The following is a 22,808-nucleotide window of genomic DNA, read 5'->3' as shown; positions in this document are numbered from 1 at the left end:
TTAATTGTGTCACGTCGAGCACATGAACCTTTACGTCTTGTCAACATGAGTGGGCAGTCTGAACAGACTCAGAAGGGATGTAGCTTGAAATTCTAGTGGTAAATTAGCTAGCTATGCAACGAATGGACTGGATACTCAGGTCATTATTCATAGATTTTATGCTAAACAGCTTTTTTCAAATACAATAACATCTGGAGTCGTGAAAAGATCAATATCATGCATGTCATACATGCAGGAGGGATCAATTGCAAGTAACGTTACTTGGACTGAACCAGGCTATGTAGCTAATTTAGCTAGCCTAGCTAAATTACCGGCGTTAGCAACTACCTGCTTCACCCTGGTAACGTTAGGCTAGCTAAAATGATAACTGGTGGTTTGTACCTGACGCGATATTAGCGCAACACATTTGTATTTACTCAAGGAGCTTGATAGCATAGCTAGCTAACGTAAAGTGGTACAGAAATAGCCGAAATCAGCTAGCTTCATTTGCTAGCTAACGTTAACCCTCTCGCGCACTGCTAAAATCACATGAAGAACATGCCTTGGGATGGCTCATCTTTTACCCGACTGATGTTAAATGCAACTTTGTTGCTAATGTTTCCTTTAGTTAAACATTGAGTAGCTGCATGCATGTAAGTGTGCTATTTCCGTGAAGTATCCTTGTCCATGCTTGCCTGTGTATCTAGCTAAGCTAAAGCTAGTTAACGTTAGGTAGGGACCCAAGATGGGTTTTAATTTGTCGTAAAAGAAGATGCTGACGCATGGTATGTATCTCGTCCTTTTGTGGCTATTCGGGATTAATATTATCAACAATGGCATTTGTTTGCTGACACTGGCTACATAGGAAACGGAAAGATATGGATCCGCAGTTAAAAGGGAGAAGATTCCATTACTAGTGGCTAGTTATCGTTCTCTGTTTTGCCGATATTGTCTGCATAGCTAACTAGTCGATTGCTAGCTGGATGACGAAGACACCTATTCTATGTGGATGAGACATTTCAATTAAAGTTATTGCTTGGCTATCTACCTATATGCCATCGCCCCAACAACTCATTTTTTTATCTGGTCGACTATGGCGGTTAGCTGGGTGAGTCTCCTTTCCCAAGCCGGGGACGTGGCTGCACCGGCCGCTATGTCCTCTTCCAATACGTCAGTGTCCGCCAGTCCCACGCCAGATGCGGACACCCGTGGCTGCGAGAACGGTGCCTTGATGGACTCTTTCGGCATTTTCCTGCAAGGCCTGCTAGCGATGGTGGCCTTCAGTACGCTGATGTGTGAGTACAGCCAGCCAGACGCACACCCTGACTGGAAATTTGACTTGTTTGTTCAGTATAGGCTTATTGTTGTAATTGAATAACCTGCTTAGGCTACTTGTTTTTAATGGTCTGTTTTCAATTGGCAAGAATCACTGGCAGTCATAGCATTCACTGTGTCTCAAAAGACTGGATTGGACGGAGTTACTTTGGACACAACAGACATCTATGTTGGCCCATCCCCTTAGTGTGCCTTTTTGGCCATGTAGTTTGTCCTCCCCTTTGATTCAGTGTCAATGTTGCCCTGGTGAAGAGGAACTTCAGTCACATCAGCAAGAGGTGAGGAATGTTCAGCTCAGAGCAGCGATGATGCCTGATGCAGCTTTCTAAGCAGGAATTGGCTGGGCCTGAGCCTGCATCAGTCACACAGCCCACAGCTTACATGCAGGGTGTGTTAGTAGTTACATACTCAACACATAACAGAGTAGTATGAGGGAGCCTGAAGTTACAGCATAACCATATGAAAATGCCACTGTAAACATTCGTTTGGGCATCACACTAGGAAAACGAGCTCCCCTTTTGACAGGTGACATAGACACATACTTTGCACACACGCATGCACGCACACAGTAAAGTACTTAACACACACTAGGAGATTGTTGTCTAGTGGTACCATGGCTGAAACACAAATTGAGGATTACGGTATGTCCAGTAGATTAGTGACCAGTTGAGTCATAAAGCATTGAACCACTTCTCACCCAGCAATCAATCATGTGTAATGGGTGTTAGGAGAAGGGGGGGGGGGGGGGGGGGTGCATGGAAACAAGATTACTATTGTTGGGAACAGCCAGAGCTTTATTTGTCAGCCATTATGTCACGTTGAGAGAATACACACGCTCACACAGGGATTAATTAAAGTGTAGGCCTAGACTTTAAAATAACCCAGTGGCTTGTGCCTCTCGTACACATAGGGGCCTGAACCCCAGAGTAGCAGTCGGGCAGTTTCTTTCATGTAGGCTATTGTGTCTGTAGGGAACAATGTTTGAACACATTCTTCCAACCTACAGTATCTCTTCCCCATTCTTCCATAGCCAGGTTGGTAACCCAGGTGATAATGCTGAAAGATTCAGGTCACTGATATACCAGTCACGTGGTCAGGACAGTGTGATATGTAATATGACAATGCCTGGTGTAACATACTCATAGCACTTGCCGGTCCTCTTGATTACAGTGCTAAAGGCACATTTCTTTTAGCTCATAAGAAACAAACCAAGTATTTCCTCTGCTGACAGGCCAAGTGAGATTTGGCTGATAATGATAGTCACAGTAACATCAGCTTGACTACAATTTTAGTACAGTAGTGTGCCACTTCCTCTTTTACCATTCACCCTTCCTCTATAGTCTGACCTTGTGTAAACATGGCATCTCAATAGCTGACTTGTTAAGAGAATGTAGCCTAATGAACATTGGTTCAGTCTTAAGTCTATTAGTTAGTCTATGGTGCCAGGTGTAGCCTAGTTAAAAGGGAACACTGAACTGCATTTCCCATCACACTGGCCAATACTCATAGAAAAAGGCCCCTTACATGTCATGCTGATATGTTGACCATCATACTAAACTTGATGATGATAAATGTAAAGCCTAGTTAAGTTCAGACTTGAGCAGTCCTAAATTAATTTACATGAATAGGCTGATTGAATCTACTCATTGACATAATTAGGACAGAGGTACTGATTCATCCCACTGCTGTCGTGTGTGTCCGTGTGAGAAAGGGAGCAGCAGTCCTATATGTGACTCTCTGTCTGTCTCCTCTCCACAGTAAAGCGCTTCAGGGAGCCCAAGCATGAGAGAAGGCCCTGGAGGATCTGGTAAGACAGGAGCCATCTCACACCCACTCCCAACCAGTGTATTCAAGCTTATCCTCTACAATATTTCTTATGACCTAGTTACAATGTGAACACTGAATTGCAACTAAGATAAACACAAGACTGGTGCATGTTGTAATGTTATGTTCAGCTTTTGAAACAACTTGAATGCTCAAAGAATTTTAAAAATATCCTCCTGTCCTGGCCAACTCTTCCAGGTTCCTGGACACCTCCAAACAAGCCATTGGGATGCTGTTTATTCACTTTGCCAATGTCTACTTGTCTGACCTCACAGAGGAGGACCCCTGTTCACTGTGAGTCTCTGTATATTTGTATGTGTTCATCAGTCATTGTGTTTGTCTGACTGTGCGTATGACTGTATGTAGGATAGTCTCTTTATAACATTGTCTACCTCTTCTTCAAAAGTGCCTTCCTCACCATCTTAAATAAGCATGCCCCTTTCAAAAAATGGAGAACTAAGAACAGATATAGCTCTTGGTTCACTCCAGACTTGACTGCCCTTGACCAGCACAAAAACATCCTGTGGCACACTGCACTAGCTTCGAATAGTCCCCGCAATATGCAACTTTTCGGGGAAGTCAGGAACCAATATATACAGTCAGTGAGGAAAGCAAAGGCTAGCTTTTTCAAACAGATATTTGCATCCTGCAGCATTAACTCCAAAAATCTTTGGGACACTGGAAAGTCCATGGAGAATAAGAGCAGCTGCCCATTGCACTGAGGTTAGGAAACACTGTCACCACTGATAAATCCACGATAATCGAGAATTTCAATAAGCATTTCTCTACGGCTGGCCACACTTTCCACCTGGTTACCCCAACCCTGGCCAACAGCTCTGCTCTCCCTGCAGCTACTGCCCCCTTCTCCTTCACCCAAATCCAGACAGCTGATGTCCTGAAAGAGCTGCAGAATCCGGATCCCTACAAATCAGCTGGGCTAGACAATCTGGACCCTCTCTTCCTAAAATTATCTGTTGTCGCAACCCCTATTACTAGTCTGTTCAACCTCTCTTTCGTATCGTCTGAGATTCCTAAAGATTGGAAAGCGGCCGCGGTCATCCCCCTCTTCAAAGAGGGAGACGCTAGATCCAAACTGTTACAGACCTATATCCATCCTGCCCTGCCTTTCTAAAGTTTTTGAAAGCCAAATGAACAAACAGATCATCGACCATCTCGAATCCCACCGTACCTTCTCCGCTATGCAATCCGGTTTCCGAGCTGGTCACGGGTGCACCTCAACCACGCTCAAGGTCCTAAACAATATAATAACTACCATTGATAAACAAAACAGTACTGTGCAGCCGTCTTCATCGACCTGGCCAAGGCTTTCGACTCTGTCAATCACCATATTCTTATCGGCGGACTCAACAGCCTTGGTTTCTCTAATGACTGCCTCGCCTGGTTTACTAACTACTTCTCAGAGTTCAGTGTGTCAAATTGGGCCTGTTGTCCGGACCTCTGACAGTCTCTATGGGGGTGCCACATGGTTCAATCCTCGGGCCGACTCTTTTCTCTGTATATATCAATGATATATATCGCTCTTGGTGATTATTTGATCCACCTCTACGCAGACGACCCCATTCTGTGTGAATTTGGCCCTTTTTTGGACACTGTGTTAACAAACCTCCAAACAAGCTTCAATGCCATACAACACTCTTTCCGTGGCCTCAAACTGCTCTTAAACGCTAGTAAAACTAAATGTATTCTCTTCAACCGATCGCTACCCGCCCGCCCGTCTAGCATCACTACTCTGGACAGTTCTGACTTAGAATATGTGGACAACTATAAATACCTAGGTGTTTGGCTAGACTGTAAACTCTCCTTCCAGACTCACATTAAGCATCTTCAATCCAAAGTTAAATGTATAATCGGCTTCCTATTTCGCAACAAATCCTCCTTACCCTCGTAAAACTGACTATCCTGACGATTCTTGACTTCGGCGATGTCATTTACAAAATAGCCTCCAACACTCTACTCAGCAAATTGGATGCAGTCTCTCACAGTGCCATCCATTTTGTCACCAAAGCCCCATATACTACCCACCGTTGCGACATGTATGCTCACGTTGGTTGGTCCTCGCTACATATTCGTTGCCAAACCCACTGGCTTCAGGCCATCTATAAGTCTTTGCTAGGTAAAGCTCCGCCTTATCTCAGCTCACTGGTCACCATAGCAATACCCACCGGTAGCACACGCTCCAGCAAGTATATTTCACTGGTCATCCCCAAAGCCAACACCTGCTTTGGCTGCCTTTCCTTTCAGTTCTCTGCTGCCAATGACTGGAACGAATTGCAAAAATCACTGAAGTTGGAGACATATCTCCCTCACTAACTTCAAGCATCGGCTGTCAGAGCAGCTTACCGATTGCTGCAGCTGTACACAGCCCATCTGTAAATAGCCCATCCAACCAACCAACTACCTCATCCCCATATTTGATTTGTTTTTCTTTCTACTCTTTTGCACACCAGTATTTATACTTGCACATCTATCACTCCAGTGTTAATTGCTAAATTGTAATTACTTCGCCACTATGGCCTATTTACTGCCTTACCTCCTTACTTAATTTTCACACACTGTATACAGATTTTCTATTGTATTATTGACTGTACGTTTGTTTATTCCATGTGTAACTCTGTTGTTTTTGTCGCACTGCTTTATCTTGGCCAGGTCGCAGTTGTAAATGACAACTGGTCTACCTGGTTAAATAAAGGTGAAATAAAAAAATTAAATAAAAATACCTCAACCTTGAAGTAGGTAATGTCTCCTCTCTCTTCCTCAGTTACCTTATAAACTTCCTCCTGGATGCGTCTCTGGGCATGCTGCTGATCTACGCCGGGGTGAGGACTGTCAGTGCCATTGTAGAGTGGAGGCAGTGGGATGCTCTACGCTTCGGAGAATACGGTGAGGATCAGGAGAGTGTGTGTTTGTTGGTGTGGATGAGATCCTTTCACCCTGTAGTACACATGAATTCCAGAAGAGGGCAGAGGCTACCTCGTGCACTGCAGTGCTGCAATGTCATCCAGATCAAACAGTGGATCACTGTTAACTTGTTCAACTGAGGCAGAGTTTATGGATGCCACAATGAACTTTCCCTGGTTCTTTGATTTTAAAGACACAATCTGCAGTTAAAACAATTACAAAGCAGTCACCCTGCTTCTGTTTTGGTAAAAGGCTGAGATGGGCCTGGAGAAATGTAACCACTCAACAAATATTCAGAGAAGTGAGGACATTTTTGCCGGTCCTCACTTGTAAAATAGTATTATAGGCTTTGGGGTTTGGGTTAGAATTGGGTTTAGGTTTAGAGTTAGGGGTTAGGGAAAACAGTATTTGGAGTGGGATTCAATTGTTGTTCCCAAAAAAGTCCTCACAAGTATAGTAAGAGATGTGTGTGTGTGTAGGAGAGCCCGTGCAGTGCACTGCGTGGGCGGGCCAGTGTGCTCTCTACATCCTCATCATGATGTTTGAGAAGGTCCTCATCATCCTGGTCCTACTCATCCCCCAGTGGAAGAAGGTGAGTAAGGGGGCATATTGGGTAGGGTCCTGACCTATGACCATTTGTATCAGTTCATTTATATTATCCCTGTGGGAAGTGTATGAATTCTAACAGTACTGTAAAGTTTGTCTGTTGTTAACTCGGTTGTGTTAATGTTTTTATTTCCTGTCTTGTTTGTTGTGCTCATTCGAATGTCTGTGTATCACAGCTGGCTCTCCTGAACCCCATAAACAATCCTCAGTTGGAGCTGGCCATCGTCATGCTCATCGTCCCATTCTTCGTTAATGTAAGTTAAGTGTGCAGTGCCTCCGTGAGGCAGGGCTCTATGAAGAACATAGTATCATATGGAATGGTATTACTTCATAGGTTGTTGTTTGCTACAACTATGTGTATTTGATATTCTGTTTGTTGACAGATTTTAGCCAGTTAGGTTTGTGGTGTGTGTGTGTGTGATCAAACTGTCTCAGTCATGTGTGTCTGGTGTTGTACTTGCTCAATGGGCTGTGTACCATATGTTGTCCTCAGGCCCTGATGTTTTGGGTGGTAGATAACTTCCTGATGAAGAAGGGGAGGACAAAAGCCAAGCTGGAGGAGCGGGAGGTGGGGGAGGATGTGCGGGGCAACCGTAAGGTGCGCTACAGACGGGCACTCTCCCACGACGACTCGGAGTCTGAGGTAAGACCTGGACCCCGCCACTAACACAGGGCCATTTATAAAGTCATGGACAAAAAAATTGTAAAAACACAATCATACATAATTTACACACACAAGCTGGTTTTGGAAAGAGCTCCGGAAAATCCTTAGGGGGAATATCGACTAAAGTCCTTGATTTGATTCTGAGCCTTGTCCACCTCTCCTCCTTACCCCCAAAATCCCTCTCCTTGTTAACCCTGTGTGGCGTCTCGCTCTCCTCCATTGCCTCGGGCTGATGTAGCCACTGTGCTAAGCTACATCCTCCCTGAACTCCACTGGCTGTGTAGACAAACCCTGCCCAGCACCAGCAGGAGCCTCACTCTGGGCTGTAAATCATTCCACCTGGTGCCCATGATCAGTCACTTTACAGGCCTGTAATTTCCTCCACAGACCAGAGACAACCACCACACTCACAAACATTCATACATTAAGTCCTTTAACAGTCTGCCTCGAGCAGGGGGAATTCTTATGAATCAGAAACTGTAAAAACAAACTGCCCATCCATTATAAGGAGTTTTTTTTCGAGTCCAGAGTTGTTGCTTTGGTGTCAAAGGTTGAGCTGATTGTGAAACCTAGGCGATTGGTTTCTTCAGTAACAAGAGGGTAACTCATGACTCATCCATAGCACTTAGAGAATTTTTATTTAACCTTTTATTTAACTAGGCAAGGATTACCGACACCGACATTCCCTCTTATTGAGGCAAATTTGCTTACGTCTGTAATATTAGCTGATTAGGCTACACCACTTTCCTGCATATTTTTTGGTTCCAAAACAATTATTTGTTTAGAATTAATATGCATTTGCATGCTTCCTGCAATGAAAGTATCTACCCTGTCCCTGTTTTTCGTTTCCAGCTTGCACTCCCTCTCCCCCCTTTGCACACAGAGTGAAGGGAGAGATGCATCCTGATAAGCACAAGCATACGACTGTTGAGGAACAATTTTAAATGTAAATACGGGATTATTAAAAAAAATAAAAAAAATAAACACTTACTGTTAGGGTAAGTGGACCTATTAAGCCCACTTATCTTTGGATATAGGTATTTTTCTTTAACAAATTCTGCTGTTTTAACTAGAAGTCGACCGATTATGATTTTTCAACGCAGATACCGATTTATTGGAGGACCAAAAAAGCCGATGCCGATTAATCGGACGATTTTTATTTATTTATTTGTAATAATGACAATTACAACAATACTGAATGAACACTTATTTTTACTTAATATAATACATAAATAAAATCAATTTAGCCTCAAATAAATAATGAAACATGTTCAATTTGGTTTAAATAATGCAAAAACAAAGTGTTGGAGAAGAAAGTAAAAGTGCAATATGTGCCATGTAAGAAAGCTAACGTTTAAGTTCCTTGCTCAGAACATGAGAGCATATGAAAGCTGGTGGTTCCTTTTAACATGAGTCTTCAATATTCCCAGGTAAGAAGTTTTAGGTTGTAGTTATTATAGGACTATTTCTCTCTACGATTTGTATTTCATATACCTTTGACTATTGAATGTTCTTATAGGCACTTTAGTATTGCCAGTGTAACAGTATAGCTTCCATCCCTCTCCTCGCCGCTACCTGGCTTGAATCAGGAACACATCGACAACAGCCACCCTCGAAGCAGCGTTACCCATGCAGAGCAAGGGGAACAACTACTCCAAGGCTCAGAGCGAGTGACGTTAGCGCTCAGCCCGCTGACTAGCTAGCCATTTCACATCGGTTACACCAGCCTAATCTCGGGAGTTGATAGGCTTGAAGTCATAAACAGCGCAATGCTTAAAGCATTGCGAAGAGCTGCTGGCAAAACGCATGAAAGTGCTGTTTGAATGAATGCTTACGAGCCTGCTGGTGCCCACCATCGCTCAGTCAGACTGCTCTATCAAATCATAGACTTAATTATAACATAATAACACACAGAAATACGAGCCTTAGGTCATTAATATGGGCGAATCCGGAAACTATCATTTAGAAAACAAAACGTTTATTCTTTCAGTGAAATACGGAACCATTCTGTATTTTTTCTAACGGATGGCATCCCTAAGTCTAAATATTGCTCTTAAATTGCGCAACCTTCAATGTTAAGTCATAATTATGTAAAATTCTGGCAAGTTAGTTCGCAATGAGCCAGGCGGCCCAAACTGTTGCATATACCCTGACTCTGCGTCCAATGAATGCAAGAGAAGTGACACAATTTCACCTGGTTAATATTGCCTGCTAACCTGGATTTCTTTTAGCTAAATATGCAGGTTTAAAAATATATACTTCTGTGTATTGATTTTAAGAAAGGCATTGATGTTTATGGTTAGGTACACGTTGGAGCAACGACAGTCCTTTTTCGCGAATGCGCACCGCATCGATTATATGCAACGCAGGACACGCTAGATAAACTAGTAATATCATCAACAGTGTGTAGTTATAACTAGTGATTATGATTGATTGATAGTTTTTTTTATAAGATAAGTTTAATGCTAGCTAGCAACTTACCTTGACTTCTTACTGCATTCGCGTAACAGGCGGGCTCCTCGTGAGGCAGGTGGTTCGAGCGTTGGACTAGTTAACCATAAGGTTGCAAGATTGAATCCCTGAGCTGACAAGGTAAAAATCTGTCGTTCTGCCCCTGAACAAGGCAGTTAACCCACCGTTCCTAGGCCGTCATTGAAAATAAGAATGTGTTCTTAACTGACTTGCCTAGTTAAATAAAGGTGAAAACAAAAAAATCTGATTGTTATGAAAACAATCGGCCATTCCGATTAATCGGTCGACCTCTAGTTTTAACCAATTCATCTGGTTATATCCATAAGTTTTTTTTTTTTCTTCTTCCATGCCAATCAGATGTTATTGACAGTTATGTGTAAGTTCCCACTAGTAGCCAATTTCAAAGTTGCAAAAGGTGTGGACTAACATTGAATTCTTACTTACAGGCCTTTCCCAACAATACAGAGAAACAACATTTAGAAATAATAAAATAGTCAAACGTAATAATACATGTTGTCTTAGGTCTCTCTTTATGTAGTGTTGTCTCTTGTCGTGATATGTGTTTTGTCCAATATTGTTATATATATACATATACATATACTGCTCAAAAAAATAAAGGGAACACTAAAATAACACATCCTAGATCTGAATGAATGAACTATTCTTATTAAATACTTTTTTCTTTACATAGTTGAATGTGCTGACAAAAAAATCACACAAAGTATCAATGGAAATCAAATTTATCAACCCATGGAGGTCTGGATTTGGAGTCACACTCAAAATTAAAGTGGAAAACCACATTGCAGGCTGATCCAACTTTGATGTAATGTCTTCAAAACAAGTCAAAATGAGGCTCAGTAGTGTGTGTGGCCTCCACGTGCCTGTATGACCTCCCTACAACGCCTGGGCATGCTCCTGATGAGGTGGCGGATGGTCTCCTGAGGGATCTCCTCCCAGACCTGGACTAAAGCATCCGCCAACTCCTGGACAGTCTGTGGTGCAACGTGGCGTTGGTGGATGGAGCGAGACATGATGTCCCAGATGTGCTCAATTGGATTCAGGTCTGGGGAACGGGCGGGCCAGTCCATAGCATCAATGCCTTCCTCTTGCAGGAACTGCTGACACACTCCAGCCACATGAGGTCTAGCATTGTCTTGCATTAGGAGGAACCCAGGGCCAACCGCACCAGCATATGGTCTCACAAGGGGTCTGAGGATCTCATCTCGGTACCTAATGGCAGTCAGGCTACCTCTGGCGAGCCCATGGAGGGCTGTGCGGCCCCCCAAAGAAATGCCACCCCACACCATGACTGACCCACCGCCAAACCGTTCATGCTGGAGGATGTTGCAGGCAGCAGAACGTTCTCCACGGCGTCTCCAGACTGTCACGTCTGTCACGTGCTCAGTGTGAACCTGCTTTCATCTGTGAAGAGCACAGGGCGCCAGTGGCGAATTTGCCAATCTTGGTGTTCTCTGGCAAATGCCAAACGTCCTGCACGGTGTTGGGCTGTAAGCACAACCCCCACCTGTGGACGTCGGGCCCTCATACCACCCTCATGGAGTCTGTTTCTGACCTTTTGAGCAGACACATGCACATTTGTGGCCTGCTGGAGGTCATTTTGCAGGGCTCTGGCAGTGCTCCTCGTGCTCCTTCTTGCACAAAAGCGGAGGTAGTGGTTCTGCTGCTGGGTTGTTGCCCTCCTACGGCCTCCTCCACGTCTCCTGATGTACTGGCCTGTCTCCTGGTAGCGCCTCCATGCTCTGGACACTACGCTGACAGACACAGCAAACCTTCTTGCCACAGCTCGCATTGATGTGCCATCCTGGATGAGCTGCACTACCCGACCCACTTGTGTGGGTTGTAGACTCCGTCTCATACTACCACTAGAGTGGAAGCACCGCCAGCATTCAAAAGTGACCAAAACATCAGCCAGGAAGCATAGGAACTGAGAAGTGGTCTGTGGTCACCACCTACAGAACCACTCCTTTATTGGGGGTGTCTTGCTAATTGCCTATAATTTCCACCTGTTGTCTATTCCATTTGCACAACAGCATGTGAAATGTATTGTCAATCAGTGTTGCTTCCTAAGTGGACAGTTTGATTTCACAGAAGTGTGACTGACTTGGAGTTACATTGTGTTTAAGTGTTCCCTTTATTTTTTTGAACCGTGTATATTTTTTTTATCCCAGCCCCCTCAGGAGGCCTTTTGCCTTTTTGGTAGGCTGTCATTGTAAATAAGAATTTGTTCTTAACTGACTTGCCAATTTTTAAATCCAATGAACATAATTCGTACCAATTTATACAAGGGGTACCACTGCCGAGGTAATTGAGGGATATATGTACATATAACTAGGAATAAACTGACCGATTAGTAAACCGCAGCAACAGCGTATGTGATCAGTCCAAAAAAAGTTAGTCCAGGGATCTATGTGGTTAACTATTCAGTCTGGGTTCTACTAAGCTAACATATGGAATTGTTTTTAGATCGTAATACCACAGATCATTTAGCTATTTGATTTAGAATTTTAGGACCCCTTTAGGTATAAAAAAGTATACAGTACTTGTCAAGTTTGGACACACCTACTCATTCAAGGGTTTTTCTTTATTTTGACTATTTTCTACATTAGAATAATAGTGCAGACATGAAAACTATGAAATAACACATGGAATCATGTAGTAACCAAAAACGTGTTAAAGAAATCAAAATATATTTGAGATTCTTCAAAGTAGTCACCCTTTGCCTTGATGACAGCTTTGCACACTCTTGGCATTCTCTCAACCAGTTTCACCTGGAATGCTTTTCCAACAGTCTTGAAGGAGTTCCCACATATGCTGAGCACTTGTTGGCTGCTTTTCCTTCACTATGCGGTCCAACTCATCCCTAACCATCTAAATTGGGTTGAGATCTAATGATTGTGGAGGCCAGATCATCTGATGCAGCACTCCATCACTCTACTTCTTGGTCAAATAGCCCTCATACAGCTTGGAGGTGTGTTGGGTCATTGTCCTGTTGGGGGAAAAAATGATAGTCCCACTAAACGCAAACCAGATGGGATGGCGTATCGCTGCTTAATGCTGTGGTAGCCATGCTAGTTAAGTTTTCCTTGAATTCTAAAAAAATCAGACAGTGTAATCAGCATAGCACCATCACACTTCCTCCTCCATGGACAGATTTCTACTGGTCTAATGGCCATTGCTCGTGTTTCTTGGCCGAAGTAAGTCTCTTCTTATTGGTGTCCTTTAGTAGTGGTTTCTTTTCAGCAATTCGACCATGAAGGCCTGATTCACGCAGTCTCCACTGAACGGTTGAGATGTGTCTGTTACTGAAACTCTGACGCATTTATTTGGGCTGCAATCTGAGGTACAGTTAACTCTAATGAATGTATCCTCTGCAGCAGAGGTAACTCTGGGTCTTGCTTTCCTGTGGCGGCCCTCATGAGAGCCAGTTTTCATCATGATTTTTGCGACTTCCCTTAATTTCACTAAACCTTTAAAGTTTATTCATCTGCATTGACTGACTTTCATGTCTTAAAATAATGATGGACTGTTGTTTCTCTTTGATTATTTGAGCTGTTCTTGCCATAATATGGACTTGGTCTTTTACCAAATGGGGCTTTCTTCTGTACACTAACCCTACCATGTCACAATACAACTGATTGGCTCAAAAGAAGGAAAGGAATTCCACAAATTTTAACAAGGGACACCTGTTAATTTTAAATATATTCTAGATGACTACCTCATGAATGAAGCTGGTTGAGAGAATGCAAAGGTTGGCTATATGTTTTGATTTGTTTAACACATCTTGGTTACTACCTAATTCCATATGTGTTATTTCACAGTTCTGATGTCTTCACTATTCTACAATGTAGAAAATAGTAAAAATAATAAATAACCCTGGAATGAGTAGGTGCTTTTGACTGGTACTATGTATGTATATATTTATTGTTATCAAGACAAATGGGTCAATTTATATTGTTACTTTTTGTCCATATCACCCATCTCTAATAGCACTATTGACATTGTTGAGTGACTAAAGTCGCTCTGGATAATAGCATCTGCTAAATAACTTGAATGTATATAATAGCGGTGAGGGCATCGAATCCTTACTTCTAGACCACCAGGGAGCTATATCTAATCTTAGGATTGCATGTCCTATGGCATTACCGTCACACAGACTTTGTGGCACTACACACGACTGGCCGTGGCATGTGTGATGGGAGTAGTTTCTCATAGACAGCTGGATGTAGTGTAGCAGACTGCCACCACGTTGCGCACTTCCTCCAATCAGAAGAACCATCTGCAAATCACCAGTGGGGCCCAAACCCACTATTAAATTAACCTTCCTGTACAGGTGTACACAGAGCATATATAGCTTTAGTAATCTGCCTCAAGCTATATAAAAAAAATGAACAGTCTGTCTACATGGAGATTAAGAGCAGTGATCTTATAGAAGGTGGAAAATAGCAGGCTTGTTTTTTAGTGGAGTTGGACCTAGTTGTTGAAGTTACAGATGCTGACATTGGTTATGCTGTAAACAACCCCGATGGCAACCCTCTATACTACACCCAGATACTTTGACAGACTTCTCTGTCCAGTGACATTTGTTCCTTCCACTTTCACACCTCCCTGGTGGTCTAGTGGTTAGGATTCGGCGCTCTCACCGCCGCGGCCCGGGTTCGATTCCCGGTCAGGGAACAAGCTTTTTGTTGTTTCCAAGAATGCCTGTCAACGGTAGCCCAGTCATCACAACTATTCTTTTGTTTACACTCTCGAGTACTTCTCCTTTTACCTGTTCATTCAGATCTTGAAATACACGTGTATTCAGACCCCTTGACCTTTTCCATATTTTGTTACGTTACAGCCTTATTCTACAATGGATTAAATAGATGTTTCCCTCATCAATCTACACACAATGCCCTTATATAGACAAGTGTGTGCCTTTCCAAATCATGTTTGATCTATTGAATTTACCACAGGTGCACTCCAATCAAGTTGTAGAAACATCTCAAGGATGATCCATGGAAACAGGATGCACCTGAGCTCAATTTCGAGTCTCATAGCAAAGGGGCTGGATACTTAGGTAAATAAGGTATTTCGGGTTTTATTTTTAAGACATTTGCAACAATTTCTAAACCTGTTTTCACTTTCATTTTGGGGTATTGTGTGTAGTTTGACGAGGGGAAAAAAAACTATTTGAATACATTTTAGAATAAGGCTGTAATGTAACAAAGTGGAAAAAGTCAAGAGGTCTGAATGCATTCTCAATGCACCGTATGCATGTGTATTTTAAGATCTGAATGAACGGGTAAAAGCAGAGGTACTCTAGTGTAAATAAAAAATGCTTGATGGCTGGGCTATGGTTGTCGGGCCATCTTGGAAAGAATAAAACGTGTGTTCCCTGACCGGGAATCGAACCCGGGCCGCGGCGGTGAGAGCGCCGAATCCTAACCACTAGACCACCAGGGAGCTCTGTGTGGAGCCTGAATTTGTCAGATGGAATGCGTGACAAAAGGGAGGCGCCTCTCCAAAAGAGATGTAATATACCAGACTGCCACCAGGGTGAGCACTTTTTTTACCCTAAGCAATCAGCCCCTACCCCCATCTTTCCACCCCTCTGAGGCAGATGGATGAAGAATGATGTGTTTCTTCTGACATGGGAGATTTGCTGGCGGCTGTGAGCATTTAAACTCTGGGATTCAACTCATTTGACCCATATCTCAGTGTTCTTTGAATATCATCCATCCAGGCCGTGTGACTTCCTTTTGTCTCATTTCCAATCTCTCTCTCGTTCTCTCTCTCAGATCCTGTTCTCGGCTGACGATGAGATGGACGACTCGGAGGAGGAGGATGTGCGCCGGCTCACCGGCCTCAAAACGGTCAAGAAAAAGAAGCACCGTATGGGGATCCCTGTTTAACCTGGGCCTACCCAGGCTGACCTGGTCTAACCCACTCCTGTGTCCACTCGCCTCACTTCACGTCCCCACTCTCCCTCTCGAGGCCCGCTGCCCTGACTGGAGCCTCCTGGGAACATGTCGTCTAGATTCCTCTAACAGCAGGCTAGCATTGGTTTTTGTGAGTAGGGCGCCTCTGTAGGGAGGTGGGATCATGGAGGACTGCAGATCATGGAGACTATTGGACTGCCTTTACTACACATTCACATGGGACTCCTGCAGCCTCTACACTGGGAATAGAAACACTTGGGAAAGTATTTTGCTGCAGCTAACCACATCTGAGATTTCACCATAGATCTATCACTTATGGTCGTGACACTCATTGAATAAATTAATTGTTATGATTGTGGAAAACCGTTAACACGGTGTATTATAGGAACGTTTGGGTCTGGGTGAGTGGGTGACGCAGTATAATTGCTAGCACCCCTTCACTGTGGTTCCACACGAACTCTTAAGAGGCCCAGGATAATATTAACTGCTTCAGGTTAAGCTGTGAATGGTTGTAAGTGGCTCTGGATACGAGCGTCTGCTAAATGACTTAAATGTAAATGTAAATGTTACTTTTTCTGTGGTTTAACAGGTGACCCCTGTTGGATGTAGAGGGAGAGATCAGGCACCTGGGATTGCACTTGGCCGTTTCCCCTGCCTTCAAGCAAACCTCAGTCATTTTAACATTTTAATACATTTGATACTTATCTTCCGAATCTAAAAGTGATTGTATTCCTCATTTAGATTCCGTATATAAAATGTATGTCTCTTCCTCAGCTAGGCTGACTGCAATGGCTTGTTATAAGAGTTGGTGGAGGTGTGTGTCTGTCTGTGTGAACTTCCCATTCATGCATGTGCGGGAATGTGGGAAGTTTAGGATGATGCTCCTATGGAGGCTTTGCTCTGTAAACATGCAGTGTTTTATAATAACCACAACACTCACATTTCTAACTCCTCTAAGCCTATATCATGACTGCAGAGGGAGGACGGGTCAAGACAGTGCAGCTTGGCTGTGTGTGTCTCAACCATGCACCACCCAACCTTAACCTAAGGGACTGAGCCCCTATCCCAGTGACGGTACAACCAGGCTTTAGGTCTGCAGGCCTGGATGGGCCCTTCTCTCCCTGTGTGTGTGACTTAGCTAGGATCTCTTCTGTTACCTATTTATTCCTTGTCTTTGGTGTGTCCTGTTTATTTTTTTACAGTTATTTTGGGCTAAAACCATGAGACTAAACCTACACCATGTGTTCTTAATTCAGAGACAGTAGATATGGGACCTGAGGGTGTGTCCTCACAACCAATGTTCAAACTCTCTGCTCTTGCCCACATCACTGGTCTAAGGATGTTCTTTGTTTGTTTTGTGTTTTTGTATTTGTTTTGTTCATTCTTTTTTTTCGACAATGTGCCTGTGTGAATTTACCGTGTTTGTGGATGTTCGTCTTGTGCCTCAGATCTTCAGACTTGCAGTAGCATTCAGTTGGTTTGGCTCGGATGTTGAGAACTTGACAGAAACACAGACCTCTAGACTGGGAGTGACTTTTGGACCGGTGTACAGTGGAGAGAGCAGTGCGGGTATGTTTGTGTTTGTGTGTGCAGTGTTTTAGTACTCGACTGGTCTCGAGACCACATTGAGTGTTTCGTTCTTGTCTTGGTGTCGGATACATTTGTACTCTGTCTTGACTCGGTCTAGAACAGTGACGACTCGTCATTTCTTCCCGATACCAGCAGAGTAAAAAAATAAAACATAATTATCAACTTCCATTCAGTCAGTACATAAAACCACTTCGCCAGGCCAAATATACAGTGTATTCAGACCCCTTGACTTTCCACATTTTGTTACGTTACAGCCTTATTCTAAAATATATATAATTTTAAATCCTCATCAATCTACACACAATACCCCATAATGACAAAGCGGAAACAAATTTTTTTGCAAATGTATTCAGAATAAAAACTGCTACCTTATTTACGTAAGTATTCAGACCCTTTGCTATGAGATTTGAAATTGAGCTCAAGTGCATCCTGTTTCCATTGATCATCCTTGAGCTGTTTCTATGACTTGATTCGAGTCCACCTGTGGTAAATTGATTGGACATGATTTCGAAAGGCACACACCTGTCTATATAAGGTCCCACAGTTGATAGTGCATGTGAGAGCAAAACCAAGCCATGAGGTTCAAGGAATTGTCCGTAGAGTTCCGAGACGACAGGATTGTGTCGAGGCACATATCTGGGGAAGGGTACCAAAAAATGTCTGCCGCATTGAAGGTCCCAAAGAACACTGTGACCTCCATCATTCTTAAATGGAAGAAGTTTGGAACCACCAAGACTCTTCCTAGAGCTGGCCACATGGCCAAACAGCAATCGGGAGAAGGGCCTTGGTCAGGGAGGTGACCAAGAACCCGACGGTCACTCTGTGGAGATGGGAGAACATTCCAGAAGAACATCTCTGCAGCACTCCACCAATCAGGCCTTTTTGGTAGTGGCCAGACATTCCTCAGTAAAAGGCACACGACAGCCTACTTGGAGTTTGCTAAAATGCACCTAAATGACTCTGACATGATAAACAAGATTCTCTGATCTGAAACCAAGATTGAACTCTTTGGCCTGAATGCCAAGCGTCACATCTGGAGGAAACCTGGCACCATACCCAAGAAGACTCAAGGCTGTAATCGCTGCCAAAGGTGCTTCAACAAAGTACTGAGTAAAGGGTCTGAATACTTATGTAAATGATATATTATTTTTTTTAAATAAATGTGCAAATGTCTAAATCAGTTTTTGCTTAATATGGAAATAGTCAAGGGGTCTGAATAATTTCCGAATGCGCTCTATACACTCCTTTCTTAACATTATCTTAACAGCCATATTTGAGCAGTGGTGAACCTATAGGCCTTCAGTGTGTGACATGTTCGTGATTCTGAAAGGACAGCAAGCGTAATACCAGCGCACTCATGTATGAGTGCACTTTTTGTAAAACACAAAGGGCCGGTGGTGTAGTGGACAGTATACGCAGGTATAAGCCATATCCCACTTTTTTCCAGTGGGCATTGCTTATACTCAACTACTTAATCCCTACTGATGCGTATCAGTGTAGTGGAGGTATACGACTTATCAATTATGTAGTACAATAGATAAATGATGCACTAAGTAGCCTACACAATCGCAAAGCCTGTGAAATATATTCACATGCGCTCTGCACACAGCCTAGTTTCAGAGGAATATCATCTGCAGGTAGCAAGAGTGTTCAGCTCTCAACTGGTTTTGGCATGGAGCAGCTCACAGAAGAATGACATCCGTAGCCAGTAGGGTAGGAAAGACGTTTCAACTTATATCTACCAGTAAATGCTAACTAAGGCATCAATAGATATGCAAACCAGGTGTTGAGAAAAAAACTATTTGATGTGCAATTGTCATCATGAGCTGTTTGCATCAGAGGTGTAGACATGGATGGGCCTGGGTGGACAGAGGCCCACACACTGGGGAGCCAGGCCCTGACAGGCCCACCAATCAGATTGATGTCGACTTAGACCACCACTTTTTTTTGGGGGGGGGGGGGGTTGAGTTTGAAAATCAAATCTATAGGAAAACTCTTTAAAAAAATAAAATAAAAAAAACACACAAAAACAGGAAAACATTTCACACAGAGTGGGTGCTTTTCCTTCGCTGGGCGGGCTGTTTGGGAACTTTTTCACAACATTAGAGTATATCCACTACTCCAGGCACCACTACACCACTGCATAGGGATGATGGAAAGACAGCAGTCACACACAGCATGTTAAAGGATGAGCAGTCCATACACTCGGACATAATAAGCCAGTAGGTCCCAATAATAAGAATACAAAAACGCAACCATTAAGCATTTCCCAATCGAAATGTACAGCTATTACTTCACGTTTAGCACACAGAGTAAGCAGTGACTGTTGATAATTGGATATGGAGAAGGGCGAGCCGGTCAAGGATCGATTCAGACAAGGTGATAAATTGTATGACAAGCGACAGTTTAATTATGAGTAAAGATATCTGGTACAAGCGTATACGGTCTCGTTCCTTCGGCTCATAGAGAACCTCCAGAAAAAGCCCAGATAACAGAATGCATAGACATTTTATACAACACAGAAAGTAGGTTGAGTCTGGAAGTTCTGGTCCTTTGGTTGGTTCTGGACAGGTTGTTGTCTTCTCAGATTGGTCCTGATGAGCTGGGCGTCATCCTTCTGAGTCTTATAGCAAAAGTTCTTTGTTACCTAATGTTCAGCTAAACAGGAGATTTTGTGTGTGAGTAGTCAGCCCTCCGTCCTTGGGTATGTGTGTGTGTCTTATCTCGTGAAATGCAGACCCAAGCACTCTTGATCAAGGCCTTTCCTTATCAGTGTTTATGAAAGGTCTGTGCCAGCCATCTGTCTTTGGGTGTGTGAGAAACCCTGCTTAGAAAGAAGTTAGTTATAACAATGTAATAGCAATATGCTTGTTATTTTAAATGGTATTTATTACATGACCTAAAGTTTAAAGTGGAACTGACAGCATTATAACTACTTTGCAGATATAAAACAGAATCATATCAGTCAAAAATATCTAATTCCTAGTTCATGTGACAAAACCAACATTAGAGGTTTTAAAAATAGGTTATATTTGACTCAACGTTCCATGACATACACTAAGGCATTGTTGGCAGAGTAGATGGATGCAGTTCAATATAATTCACCAGTACATTTCTTGTTAGTCCAAAAAATATTGCTATCAGGTTGTAAATCACAGCTGGTCTGGTACATTGTTTGCTGCCTCCATTCGGGATGCACTGTTTCAGTTTCAAACTCTCAATATTCTGAACAAAAATGTACAAATGTAACTAAGGCTGGGAATGTCAATACAATTAAACTAGCAAGGGCAATGATCAAGTTAGTCATAACGTGGCTAATAGGCCAGCGTATCTATTTATGTATCAAGCTAAAAACACAGCCTAACGTTAACTAGATAGGATGATCTTTGGAGGAGTGGGTGAGTGACTGACTTTTTACCGTCATAACATTTATTTTGGTGGCTATACACAGCTAGAGATGCAAGGTCAGCTAGCAAGAATGACTGTTATACAGTTAGCCAGAGGGAACTTGAACGCAAGAGATATGCTATCTCTCTGATTTCAGAGCACTCTTCTCTGTGCCAGAGCGCTGAACTGGTGACTTTACAAACGCGCAACACCTGCCGAATATGTCCTTGTCAGTTAACATAGGTAAAAAAAATAAGTTAGTGAAGAACGCTCTAGATAACATGTAACCAGGTTTGCTACGGGGAGTAAAATGGTCATTGAGGTGTTCTCTCATTTGTGTCTGGAAGTAGCTAGCTAACGTTAGCAAGCAAGCCAACTTTAGCCAGTTGGGTGCTTGGTTTGGACAAGCTGCAGAAGGGCGCGGAGGCTACAGTCCCCCGTCGTTTATGGGTGCAATTTTGAAACTAACTAGCTGAAAGTTTGAGAGGATTTATCTAATGTTTCTTTGTTAGATTTGAGCTAATCTTGCTCTGGCTAGCATGAGTTGATGTGCATAACTGAGGAAGAGCCTACATTTTTTATGGTTGTTTGATCAATAGGACCGTAAAGTTCCCAAATGTAAGAGGACTCCCGTGGTGTTTACATTTTGCTGAAATCCAGTCAGGTGTATTTTTTTGGTTGAATGCGTTATAATGATTTAAAGTCGCGCTGTTGCAACTGCCTGTAAACACACAGTCCAGTTCAAAGTGAATGATGGCAGGACCGTGTTTCAAATGGCTTGTATGAAGGTCTACTGTATAGCTCTGATTAGCTACCGGTCTGTGTCGACTGGACAAGACCAATGGTTTTATTCGTTTTTTTGTACTGCAGTGTCTATTAATTGTCCAAACGCTCTGCCGCTTTCCCACTCTATATTGCTATAGAATTTTCACAAATGCCTTAGAATGTTTTGGAATTATGTATTCTAAGAATTTAGGAAACCATGAAAATGACCATATCTAATTTGTCACTTGTCAGAATAGTTTTTTAAAAGTGTTATTATTCCTGGGGTTGTATATGAACAGATTAAGATTTCATGTTGAAAAAATGCGGTCAGTTCCACTTTAAATGCAACAGTGTTCCACACAAATAAGTTATTTCCGTGCTTCTTTCTACATCTGCATTGCTTGCTGTTTGGGGTTTTAGGCTGGGTATCTGTACAGCATTTTGTGACATCGACTGATGTAAAAAGGGCTTTATAAATACATTTGATTGATTGATGGCTAACAGCAAGCACGCTGCAATAGAAAACAGTTCCACTCACCAGATGATGATCATTTCAAACTTCTTGTTGAAAGTTATTCTTGAAATGGGAGAAGCTAACAAATTAGCAACAACATCCTCTTTGATAACACCTGCTGCAGCTCCTGTAAACTGTTAACCCTTTTCATCCAACAAAAACTGATGATTAAATCAGAACAACATTTAAAATAGTATAATTTATTATTATTTTATAAATCCTTAGCCCCATTGTTCCCCAGTGTGTTTGGTTTAGTAATAACTCGTAGAGTGGCTCTATTTACACTCCGCATGCATTTTAACTTCTGAATATCTAAAGTATCCATATGTTGTTCTGAAATATGAACACAGAAATACTGGACATTTTGAACTCTTATGGTGGTGAATTGACAATAACATTCATGGTCTTGAATTGGACTCGCATTTTTCTGGTCTTGACTTTGTCTCACCCTCTTCCTCAGGTCTAGGTCTTGAATCTGTCTCGCGTTAGGTGACCTGTAACACAACACCAAGTGTCTGTCTTAATGCTTCTGTAAGTAAGGTGTGGTGATACAGTAAATGTGGTGATGATGAACTGTTTGAGTAGGATGTTGTTGGCTGAGGCAAAGGAATAACTGACTGTGGGGTTTGGTAAACGGTGGTGCAGGTTGTCCTCAGTTCAACAGAGGGATTTTATTATAAAAACTAAAATGACTGGCAAATGATGGACTTACATTACTATTAAAAATGATTTTACAATAAAGTTTCTAAAACACTGAAATAACAGATTTTGTCTCTGAACAGAGAGCGCGTTCTGTTTTGTCAATTTAGTA

General features: G+C 42.6%; 1 protein-coding gene, 1 long non-coding RNA gene and 2 other non-coding genes across 6 annotated transcripts in view; 2 read left to right on the top strand and 2 right to left on the bottom strand.

The window, feature by feature from the left end:
* Nucleotides 1-32: 32 nt before the first annotated feature.
* LOC129815093 (store-operated calcium entry regulator STIMATE-like) lies at nucleotides 33-22,761 on the top strand. Of its 3 annotated transcripts, none has more exons than XM_055868451.1 (9): nucleotides 33-139; nucleotides 1,084-1,274; nucleotides 3,073-3,121; nucleotides 3,337-3,432; nucleotides 5,918-6,039; nucleotides 6,537-6,649; nucleotides 6,840-6,917; nucleotides 7,157-7,306; nucleotides 15,601-22,761. In XM_055868451.1, the coding sequence occupies exons 1-9, from the start codon at nucleotides 114-116 to the stop codon at nucleotides 15,712-15,714; spliced, it is 939 nt and encodes a 312-aa protein (XP_055724426.1). In that variant the 5' UTR covers nucleotides 33-113; the 3' UTR covers nucleotides 15,715-22,761. The 3 variants fall into 3 exon arrangements, with proteins under 3 accessions (XP_055724426.1, XP_055724428.1, XP_055724427.1); XM_055868453.1 differs by having other exon boundaries at nucleotides 35-764; XM_055868452.1 differs by having other exon boundaries at nucleotides 35-1,274.
* Nucleotides 14,423-14,494, top strand: trnae-cuc (transfer RNA glutamic acid (anticodon CUC)). The gene has a single exon. It is a non-coding gene; the product is annotated as a tRNA-Glu (tRNA).
* Nucleotides 15,194-15,265, bottom strand: trnae-cuc (transfer RNA glutamic acid (anticodon CUC)). The gene has a single exon. It is a non-coding gene; the product is annotated as a tRNA-Glu (tRNA).
* The window catches only part of LOC129815095 (uncharacterized), a 12,431-nt gene continuing 12,025 nt past the window's right edge, over nucleotides 22,403-22,808 (bottom strand). The window contains exon 3 of the long non-coding RNA XR_008753389.1: nucleotides 22,403-22,491. This is a non-coding gene — a long non-coding RNA (uncharacterized LOC129815095). The remainder of the gene's footprint in view (nucleotides 22,492-22,808) is intronic.

Source organism: Salvelinus fontinalis, chromosome 18 (genome assembly GCF_029448725.1).
Source record: "Salvelinus fontinalis isolate EN_2023a chromosome 18, ASM2944872v1, whole genome shotgun sequence".
Lineage (NCBI taxonomy): Eukaryota > Metazoa > Chordata > Actinopteri > Salmoniformes > Salmonidae > Salvelinus > Salvelinus fontinalis.
Note: the sequence above shows the minus strand (reverse complement) of the source record. Positions and strands in the feature narration are given on the sequence as shown.

What these genes read in the sequence shown, in the direction of transcription:
- LOC129815093 (XM_055868451.1), top strand. Translation starts at nt 114, where the DNA reads ATGCAACGAATGGACTGGATACTCAG. An exon ending in GGCCTTCAGTACGCTGATGT is followed by an intron (nt 1,275 to 3,072) that starts GTGAGTACAGCC and finishes TCCTCTCCACAG; the next exon opens with TAAAGCGCTTCAGGGAGCCC. An exon ending in TCATCCCCCAGTGGAAGAAG is followed by an intron (nt 6,650 to 6,839) that starts GTGAGTAAGGGG and finishes TGTGTATCACAG; the next exon opens with CTGGCTCTCCTGAACCCCAT.